General features: G+C 38.8%; 1 protein-coding gene and 1 long non-coding RNA gene across 8 annotated transcripts in view; both read right to left on the reverse strand.

Annotated features, from left to right (window-relative positions):
- Positions 1-278: 278 nt before the first annotated feature.
- Positions 279-10,479, reverse strand: part of Cers5 (ceramide synthase 5) — a 33,744-nt gene continuing 23,543 nt past the window's right edge. For 5 of the 7 annotated variants that reach the window (XM_048802705.1, XM_015493341.2, XM_015493343.2 and 2 more), the window contains exons 5-10: positions 8,547-8,597; positions 7,656-7,748; positions 4,389-4,517; positions 4,174-4,280; positions 3,052-3,208; positions 279-1,159 (exon numbers count right to left, since the gene is read on the reverse strand). In XM_048802705.1, coding sequence (XP_048658662.1) covers positions 1,010-1,159; positions 3,052-3,208; positions 4,174-4,280; positions 4,389-4,517; positions 7,656-7,748; positions 8,547-8,597 — 687 coding nt within the window. In that variant the 3' untranslated portion in view covers positions 279-1,009. The other 2 variants (XM_015493342.2, XM_015493344.2) reach the window with 2 other exon arrangements.
- LOC125616667 lies at positions 9,451-10,403 on the reverse strand. Its single transcript, XR_007347404.1, has 2 exons — positions 10,168-10,403; positions 9,451-10,011 (listed from the first exon to the last, which is right to left on the reverse strand). It is a non-coding gene; the product is annotated as an uncharacterized LOC125616667 (long non-coding RNA).

A 10,479-nucleotide genomic window follows, 5' to 3' on the forward strand; every position in this document is an offset into this window, starting at 1 on the left:
GATTGAACACGGGCCGCACGCATGCCAGGTGAGCGCCCTACTGCTTGAGCCACATCCCCAGCCCAACACAGCATTGTTCTTGTGACCCATCAAATATGTTTACTTTTTTAAAAAAACATAAAACCCTAAAATGTAGGTACGTTTGACTTTCCCCAGCATAAACAGAAAGGAAAATTTTGGTATTCAGCTTCTCTTGAATCAGACCTAAAGATATTCTTAATTAGCTTATGATTTGAAATTAGTGACAGGAGTTACTAAAAAGGTTGAGACAGTAGGAGGAGGCTTGAAGCACTTTAATCACAGACAAGTAAACAATAGTATAAAACCGTTAACAGCACACCCAGTGGCTGTTGTCCTCCTCCAGCCCCTCAGCTCACCCTCTCCCACCCACCTCCCTGTGTACCATTGAGTAAAGAGCAGGGATTCAGCAGTTGTTTGTTCCTGTCATCAGGTGGTAGAAAGGGGATCTAGCTAGGGGCCAGAGCAATCTTGGCATCCATCCAATGTTTTCTATTTCTATACAACTTCATCATATGAAATATTTCTGCTCCAAAAGAGGAACAGTGCAGAAACCTGGAGCTGAACCTGGTTCAGATGGTCCAGGAATTCGGAATCTCAAAAACCATGATCCAAAATGGAGGAGACAGTCCAGAGATGTAGCCAAATCTGGGATTGAGGTGAGTTCAAAAGGGACCAGGCAAGGCCAAGGGGACCCAGTCCAGGACTGTGCCCCAGGAAAGAAAACTCATGCATATGCACAATGCACATGCACAAACACACAAACACAAACAGCAAATAACATTACTAGAAAGGACTTGGAGGCTATTAAATACAAAATGGAAGAGTTGGTTGTTTTTTTTTTTTTTAAGTGAATATTTGTTTCTTTGATTCTCCTCAATGGCTGACAGTCTCTTTAGTCACAGGAGTATAGATGTAGGGAGGCCCAAGAGGAGTAGATTGCCAGTGGTCCTATAAGTCCATGTGTACTGAAGTTCCCATGCCAACCATCTTATTCTCCAGCCCAGTAACTTCTTCCCATGTGACCATTCACCCAGTTGGCACCATTGCTGGAGCTGCTGCCAGAGAGGGTTTTTTTGCAGGTGGTCTCATCTTCCTCCTCTGAGCTACTCTCCACATCACTGCGATCATCTTTGGAAACCTGGTGGAATGGGACCAAAGTCAGGAAAGTGAGGCCAGAATATTTCTTGAGAGAATCATAAGAATAAACTCAGAGCCCATTTTGGCACACTATTCCCAATCTTATCTACTTTCTAGTGACATCTGACTCAAAGTATTATCTGCACCCTGGTTACTATTATGAATATACTTTGCCTGCTTTCTGATCTTCTCTTGTTATCTCTGATTGTATTCTTTACAGAATAGAAGTTTTTTGGTAGAAAGGTATATGCTTTAAGATTGGTTTAAAAGAACTGACACCATCCACTGAGTCCTGGTTTAAGCTTGAGGGAAACTCTAGTCACTTATTCCTCTTCAAGAACAAAGGAGGCTGGGTGTGGTGACACACACCAGTAATCCAGCTATTCAGGAAGCTGAGGCAAAAGGATCCTAAGTCCAAGGCCAGCTTTGGCAATTTAGCAAGACTGTTTTAAAAAAATAAAATAAAATATCTCAGTGGTAGAATATCTGGGTTCAATCTCAAGAACTAGGGCAGGGATCAGAACCCAGATGACTAATTGATTACCTGATATTTAGAAAATTTCCACCAGGAGGCAGACTGTTTCTAGATTTGAGGTAAAGGGAGGCTCAAAAGTCAAAATTTAAAAAAACAAAACAACAACAAAAAACTCTGCTCTTTTTGAGTAGACTCAACTCTTGTCTCAATTTAGGAAAATAATCTGGTAACTTCAGCTCTTCGCCAGGAGAGAGAATACGCTCTAAGACAAGCACAGGAGAACAGAAAGGATAGCAAGAAGGAAAAGAAACTGAGACAGACATGCTTCCCTGAATACTAGAAGCACAGGTACACTTACATGCAAGAGATGAAACTGTCCAATTCCCACCAGGCATAGAAAAAAAGAAGGAGGTGAGAAAAGAGTGAAGAGTACAGAGTCTGGGTCTAATCCTTCCTTGGCAGGTCACCTGGTCAGGAAAGAAAAGCAGGGGAGAAAAGAGATGTCTTGCTAGCTATAGCAAGATGCATAGGCACACTGAGCTAGATCTAAAATTAATCACAGCCTTAAAGCACAAAGACCCAAGAGCATAAATACCTAGGTTATATCCCATTTGTCCCAGAATCAACACCTCCTTTAGCAGAGCCCTTCCCACCTGAATTCTATTATATTACTGAAGGCTCTTCATAGTCTGACTGCTTTAGAACTTACCAAAATTCAATTGTGAGTTTTATCATTAAATGGTACCTTTCAGGACTAGGGGTGTAGCTTGTAACTTAGCGGTAGAGTGTTTACCTAGTATGTACAAGGCCCTGTGTTTGATCCACAGCACCAAAACCAAACCAATCAACCAAACTAAACAAAACAAAACCTTTCTGGCACTTGGCATAAGATAGATGGGTACTAGAAACACTAAACACCTATTCATTTAAGACCCTTGCCCCATAGAATGATGAGGTGAGACTTAATTCTTCATATAAATCACATCTTGAGTATCATCACAGCATTGTTATTTAGGGATGCTTTTGAACTCCCACACCATACCTACGTAGCCCAACAATCTGTTTTTACTTGTGGTGCTGCATATGATTTCCTTAAAAAAAAAAAAAAAGGCTCCCATAATAAAACTCAAAATAGGAAGTCAATAGGTAGGTGAGGGATAGGGAATGGTTGAGGCTACCTCAAAACTCTTAACCCTATTTGTCATTTAACAGCCATTCTTAAGGGACAGGAAGAAGATACTAGATCCTCCTGCATCTAAGTCACATCTTAAAAGGCTAAAGACACTCATAGTCAAGGCAAAAACTTTGGAAACCTAAGTTTTTTGCTTAGCTAGTTTGTAAATGGGGGCTCATAATGGAAAAAGAAGATCTATTGAGTAATACCCATCTACCCAAAGAAAGAGGTCATCCTTCCTTACCTTTCCCCTGATCAAGGCTTTGAAGGCAATTCGTGCAATAAGGTAGGACCAGATGACATGCAAAACCTGTAGGATCAGGAGAAGGCCATTGAAGAGCCACCAGGAAGGATAGGGCCCAATCATTTCCCAACTCTCAAAGAGGGTTGTGTTCAGAATCCTAGAAAAGGGAGTCCAATTGTTAGATTCTAGAGTCAAAGCCAGGCAGACAAGGATGAAGCTGAGTTCCCTGGGATGTAGAGCCCCATGTGTTCTTTCTCAGGCCTTGTGTGAGCTGAAATTCCAAAGATACTCATCCATTGTAAGAAAAGAATAAAGAAACAGGGGCCATGAGACATAAATCTCAGGAACTGGTGAAATAAATTACGCTATTAATTATTTTAAATATGCATAGTGTCACAAAATTGAGACAGCAGTCAGACTATAATCTTAGGAATCATTTAGATCCTCAGGTACAAAGAGAACAGACCAAGCAAACTCTTCAAACTCAAGCACTATGCACCATAGGATTGTGAGTGCAGAAGTGAAATGGGGCTGGGTGTAGTGGTGCATGCCTGTAATCCTAGCAACTCAGAAGACTAAGGCAGGAGTTCAAAGTCAGACTTACCAACTTAGCAAGAACTTATCTCAAAATAAAAAACAAACAAAATAGGATTGGGGATATGGCTCAGTGGTTAGGGACCCTTGGGTTCAATCCTCAGTATATCCCCCATCCCCAAAATAAAGAAGTGAAATGGGTGCATGTGTGTACATGTGCACATGTTGGTTAGGATGTGGAAAAGGGTATAGAGAACATAAACAAGAAGAGCCTGAAATTTCAGTAATAAGTGCAAAAGAAGGCAAAAGGATTACTTAAGCAAAAGATGAACATTATTACATGGAAATAAGTAAGGAAAGCCAAAGTCAAATGACCTGGTACACTTTGAGTCCAGATAACCTCACAAGAAATATTGTGTAAGGCAGCTGAGGTTCTATGAGAGTCCATAAATGATTATAAGCTTAGAGGTCAAGGAAAAGGCAGGGTGATATGGTTCATAATGTTCTACTGATAAGAATAGAATATAAAAACCGAATTAGTAAAAAGATATCATTAGCTACATACCTACCACACTTCATTGTACTTACCAAAATGGATAGATTCCTAGACGAGTTACCATAAAAACAGCACTGAAGATCACAAAAAGGGTGTCACAGAGTCGCTGATACTTGGCATAATTGGCCAGCTTGGCAGCCTGGATAAAGGAAGATAATAATTGAGTTGGGGAGAAAGTCAGTTCTCACATAAAAAGAGAAGGAAAGACAGAGAAAAAAAGATGAAGAAAGAGGGGTTGAATTCTTACTTCCAGCAAGAAGTCTGAGGCATCATGTAGACACAGGACCAGAGTTCCTACCCGAACCATATTGTTGATATAAGAGAAGGTGATAAGCCCGATGGTGGCCAAGTGATGTACAAACATGATCAGGAAGTCCTAGCAAGGAATGGAAATAGAAGATGCAGGTAAAGGCAAGGCTGTAGAAATACTATCAACTCTGTGCCTTGCATTATTCTCTGAGGATCTTAGCTCACTGCTTAAATGGTCCATTCTGGATAGACTTTACCTTAGGGAGTTGCCTAACATTTTATATCAATATTCCCTATATCAGTGACTGATCAGTCTACATTAATATTGCTTGAAGCACAGAAAAAAGCATGGGTGATGACACTTAGGAGTAATTTCCCATGAGGCAGTGGGACATACAAAGCCTTAGATATTCCTAAAATTTTTCTGCTATAATGAAAGACATTTCAAACAAAGGGACTTCAGAAAGGAGAGATCTGTGGAGTGGCAAAGCTAAACATTTCCAAAAAGTTTCAGAGAAATACTTATTACTGAACAAGCCATTTTACTACAAGTATTTCCTGCTTTCAGATTTAAGGCTTTAATTTCCTCTTGGATTTAAACATCAAGGTTATACCTGGAGAAATCTTTTTTTTGGGGGGTGGGGTGGGGACCAGGAACTGGACTCAGGGGCACTCAACTACTGAGCCACATCCCCAGCCCTATTTTGTATTTTATTTAGAGACAGGGTATCACTGAGCTGCTTAGTTCCTCACTTTTGCTGAGGCTGGCTTTGAACTTGTGATCTTCCTGCCTCAGCCTCCCAAGTTGCTGTGATTATAGGCGTATGCCACCACACTCGGCTGAGAAATCTTTAAATACTTAAGTTATCAGACATATCTAACAAACACTTCTTAGCCCAGTGAGGTGGGGAGTGGGTGGAAGAAGGCAGGTGAATTTGGTCAGAGAAACAAGAAGGATGAAAATTCTGTGTTCTCTACAAAGAATGATGTTCTAGTTCTCCAGCTGAGTAATGTGTTCACAAGTATAATTTATTTTATTTTAAAACATGTATTTTGCTGGACATGATTACACATGCCTATAATCCCAGTGGCTTGGGAGGCTGAGGCAGGAGGATCACAAGTTCAAGGCTAGCCTCAGCAACTTAGTAAGGACCTAAGCAACTTAGCAAGACCCTGTCTCAAAATGAAAAATAAAAAAGGCTGGGGATGTGGCTCAATGATAAAGCAACCCATGGGTTCAATCTCTGGTACCATATAGATAACAGATAGATAGACATCTAAGACAACATTAATAATCCAGGTTAGTTTCAATCCATTCCCATAAATAGATAGAAACTTGATACTCAATTCCAATGCCTTTCATTTTCTTAGGTCCACTTACTAAAATTTTAATATATGACACATAAACAATGTGAAGCTGGGCACAGTGGCACATGTTTGTAATCCCAGCCGCTTGGGAGGTTGAGACAGCAGGATTTCAAGTTCAAAAATCAAGGTGCTAAGCAGCTCAGTGAGCTCCTGTCTCTAAATAAAATACAAAATAGGGTGGGGGATGTGGCTCAGTGGTTGGGTATCCCTGAGTTCAATCCCCAATACCAAAAAAAAAAAAAAATTGAAATACATACAAGTTTAAAAAAAATTTTTTTGATAGTTATAGATGGATAGAATGCCTTTATTCTATTTGTATATTTTTATGTGATGCTAAGGATTAAACCCAGTGTCTCACACATGCTAGGCAAGTGCTCTGCCACTGAGCTACAGCCCCAGCCCAAAATACATATGTTTTAAAACAAAACAGACTATACTTGTGAACCCATTCTCAGCTCAAGAACTAGAAACATCATTAATACCATTAATCATTATACCATTAATACATCATTAATACCATTGTATCTGTGAGAGGAGCACAGACTCTTCATCTAAATTTGAAACAGTGTTTCCTAACCCCATCCTGAACCCAGAAGTGCTTTACAATGAATATATCCTCATCCCTTTAAAAAATTTTGTTGAGACAGGGTCTTGCTAAGTTTCTGAGGTCAACTTTGAACTTGTGAATCATTTTTTTTTGGGGGGGGTTAACCACAGGGATTGAACCCAGGTGTGCTTAACTACTGAGCCACATTCCTAGCCCCTCCATGCTCCCCCCGACTCTTTTTTTGAGAAGGGATCTTGTTATGTTGCTTAGGACCTCACTAAGTTGCTGAGGATGGTCTTGAACTTGTGATCTTCCTTCCTCAGCCTACTAAGCCACTGGGATTATAGGCATGCACACCACACCCAGCATGGCTCTTTATTAAACTTCCCAAGTAGCTGGGATTACAGGTATGTGCCACCATACACAGCTTTCAATTTACTTTTCTGAATCTTTGTTTCCTAAACAATAGCAGGTAAAAGAGTACACAAAATCATGTAAAACCCCTTCCAGTGTTATTCTTTGATTAAGTGCAGTAACCAAAAAAAGAGAACAGAGAGAAAGAGTATGCAGCAAGTGTCGCCAATGCCACAAAAACAAACAAACAAACAAAAAAACAGATCCAAAGGAAGCATGGAGGCAGGAAAGATGATGGAATGAGATGGACATCATTACCCTAGGTACATGTATGACTGCACATTGGGTGTGACGCTACATCAGGTACAACCATAGAAATGTAAAGTTGTGCTGCAATTGTGTAAGATGAATCAAAATGCATTCTGCTGTCATATAAACCTAATTAAAATACATAAACTAATAATAAAAAAAAAATTGGGCTGGGGGTATAGCTCAGTGGTTGAGCACTTGCTTTGCATGTGTGAGGCACTGGGTTCAATCCTCAGCACCAAATAATAAATAAATAAATAAATAAATAAATAAATAAATAAATAAAACAAATATATTGTGTTCATCTACAATTTAAAAATATTGAAAACAACAAAACCATATCCTACATTTTGGGAATTGAGCCTTTTTATGAATCCTTCATATCTTCAAGTTCTAAGTAATTTCTTGAACTTCAAACATGTAAGAATGTGGGAGAAGAATAAGAGTATGCTCCTAAGTTGGTTAACTGTTCTCATCCTGGGCTGCCCTGAATGTCTTCAATATATCTCATCATCATTGTGCATAATACATCTAATCATTAAGTCTCATTTCTGGGAATATTACAAAGAGCTAATAGTCCCATTACGCCTACTTTCACCTTTTTTTGTGGTACCAGTCAGGGAAGAGAATCTATCACAATAGCAGTAATGGTAGCTGCTAAAAAGGAAGAGGGAATCAAGTTCTCACCTTTCTTTTGATGTCTATAAACTGAGAAAACATAAGAGACCAATAGAAAGCCAATTCCATGATGTAATAGTAGTAAAGCTCTCTTGTGAGAGGCTGGAATAGAGACAGTAGTAGTTAGAAATCAGCTAGTCAAAGGTACATTCCATCTCTTCGACTTTCTCTATCTTAGAGGATCAATAACCCAAATTACTTGACATCTTTTCTTCTTTTGAAGAAAGATCTGCAATAATTCAAAGACTCTGATTCTGTGAAGATCTGATTATCTTCCCTCTGCTCCTCCACATATACATCTTTAACTGTCATCTTTTAGAGATGAGACAAGGTTAATGCATACTGTATAACACAATCAAGTGACTGTCTAGAATTCTGGGCAATTACTGTTTATCACAGAATTAAATATACTCACATCTTCCCTTCTTCCACCCCTGACATTTTTCTAGTACAGAAAATGTACATTAAGTGGCTAGATTTTTCTTCTACAAGAAGCATTATAAATAGAAAAACTAGGCTTTGTGGTGTTAATAAGAGCAGGAAGAACTCCTGAATAGCTTTAAGAAATATCACCACATGGAATATGAAAACCAAGATGCTTTTAAGGAGATTCCAAATTGCCTGAACCAGAAAGCACACCATTAAGTGCCAGTGAACTGCTTTTCCTTCTGATCCAATTTGGGTAAATATAATGTAGAACCTAGAATAAAGAGCTCACTGGACTTCAGTGCTACAGGGGCCCCCCCAAAAGACAACCCAAATATATGACTCAAAGGGACTCAGTACCTAATTACTGAAGAAATCAAAGAAACGTGCCACTGGTCCTAGGAATGATAATGCACTCTTACCCACCCTGCCTTACACACATACAAGGCCCATTTGAAAATACTCAGATCCTACCTGATATGGATAACTATGCCAGCACTGTCGGGTGTCCCAGAACCAAGGTGACTAAGAAAAAAGAGATAACCCAGGTTAGTATTCAGGATTCTCACCCATCTTGTTTCAAGATCTACCCTATAATAATCTCTTTTTTTTCTGGGCTAGGGGCAAAAGACAGGAAAAAAAGAATCCCTCTTGACAGATTTTAGGAATCCTTAAAGGATCAATAAGTGGCTAGATTTTTCTTCTACAAGAAGCATTATAAATAGAAAAACTTAGGCTCTGTGGTGTTAATATGAGCAGGAAGAGCTCCTGGATAGCTTTAAGAAATATCACCACATGGAATATAAGAAACAAGGAGTCAGAAAGATAATGATCCCATTTGATAACTGAGAGAGAGAGAGAGAGAGAGAGAGAGAGAGAGAGATATCTACATATTAGATATTAGGTTCAAAAGTCAAAAGTAATCATCTCTAATGAAGTTACAATTACATCCTTTACATCCTTTAATGTAAAGAGTTTGTCCATTTCATTTCTGCAGTTGAAATTATTACCATAAAATTATTTATAATACTGCCTCATTATCCTTTCAATAATGTCTATGCGGGTCTGGGGTTGTGGCTCAGTGGTAGAGCGCTTGCCTAGCATATGTGAAGCAATGGGTTCCATCCTCAGCACCACATAAAAATAAATAAATAAAATAAAGGTATTGTGTCCATCTACAACTAAAAAAACTGCTTTAAAAAGGTCTATAGGCCTTGTAGTAATAACCCCACTCCATACTGATAATTTCTATTCTCTTTTTTCCCTTAGGAGCTTATCAATTTTATCCATTGTTTGTTTAATAACTATTTCATTCACTTCTTTTGTTTTTCTTTTCTTGTTGTGCCAGGGATCAAACCCAGGGCCTTGTATATGCTAGGCCCTACCTCTAAAATAAATCTCCAGTCTCTACTTTTTATTATCTCCTTCAACTGACTTTTTTTTTTTCCTATAGATCCTAAGTAGAAAATAAGTTCATTGACTTTAAACCTCTTTTCAAATATATACATTTAAAGCCATAAATATCAAAGAATGCATGAGATGCATCCCACAAATTCTGGTATTTTAGTACGCTCAGTGTAATTCAATTATGAATATTTTCTTCCTTCTTTTTTTCCTTCCTGCCTCCCTTACTTCTTTCTGTCTTTTAACTGGTGACTAAATTCAGTATTTTATACATGTTAAGCAAGGGCTCTACCGCTGAGTTACATTCCCAGTCTTTCTTATTTTAAGACAGGGTTTTGCTAAGTTGCTTAGGCTGGCCTTGAGCATGTAATCCTCCTTCCTGGCTCAAAATATTGACTAATTTCCCTTGTGATTTCTCACTGGCTCGATAGGTTATTTAGTTGTTTCATGTGTACTTGGAAATTACGTGTATTCTTCAGTTGCTGATGTAGTATTCCATAACTATCAATAAGGTGACTATATATTTTTCTATTACCTCCCTTTAGTTCTTTTTTTTTTTTTTTTTAATTTTAATATTTATTTTTTAGTTATCGGCGGATACAACATCTTCGTTTTGTATGTGGTGCTGAGGATCGAACCCGGGCCGCACGCATGCCAGGCGAGCGCGCTACCGCTTGAGCCATATCCCCACCTCCCTTTAGTTCTGCCATTTTTGCTTCATCTATTTTGAAGACTCAGATTATTTGAATATTGCAGTACAATAAAAAAAAAAAAAACATGTAACCAGGAGTCAAAAAGCCTGAAATTCGGGCTGGGGATGTGGCTCAAGCGGTAGCGCGCTCGCCTGGCGTGCGTGCGGCCCGGGTTCGATCCTCAGCACCACATACAAACAAAGATGTTGTGTCCACCGAAAACTAAAAAAATAAATAGTAAAAATTCTCTCTCTGTCTCTCTCTCTCTCACCTCTCTCTTTAAAAAAAAAAAAAAAAAAAAAAAAAAAAAA

This window comes from Marmota marmota, unplaced genomic scaffold, assembly GCF_001458135.2.
Source record: "Marmota marmota marmota unplaced genomic scaffold, marMar, whole genome shotgun sequence".
In the NCBI taxonomy this organism is placed as follows: Eukaryota; Metazoa; Chordata; class Mammalia; order Rodentia; family Sciuridae; genus Marmota; species Marmota marmota.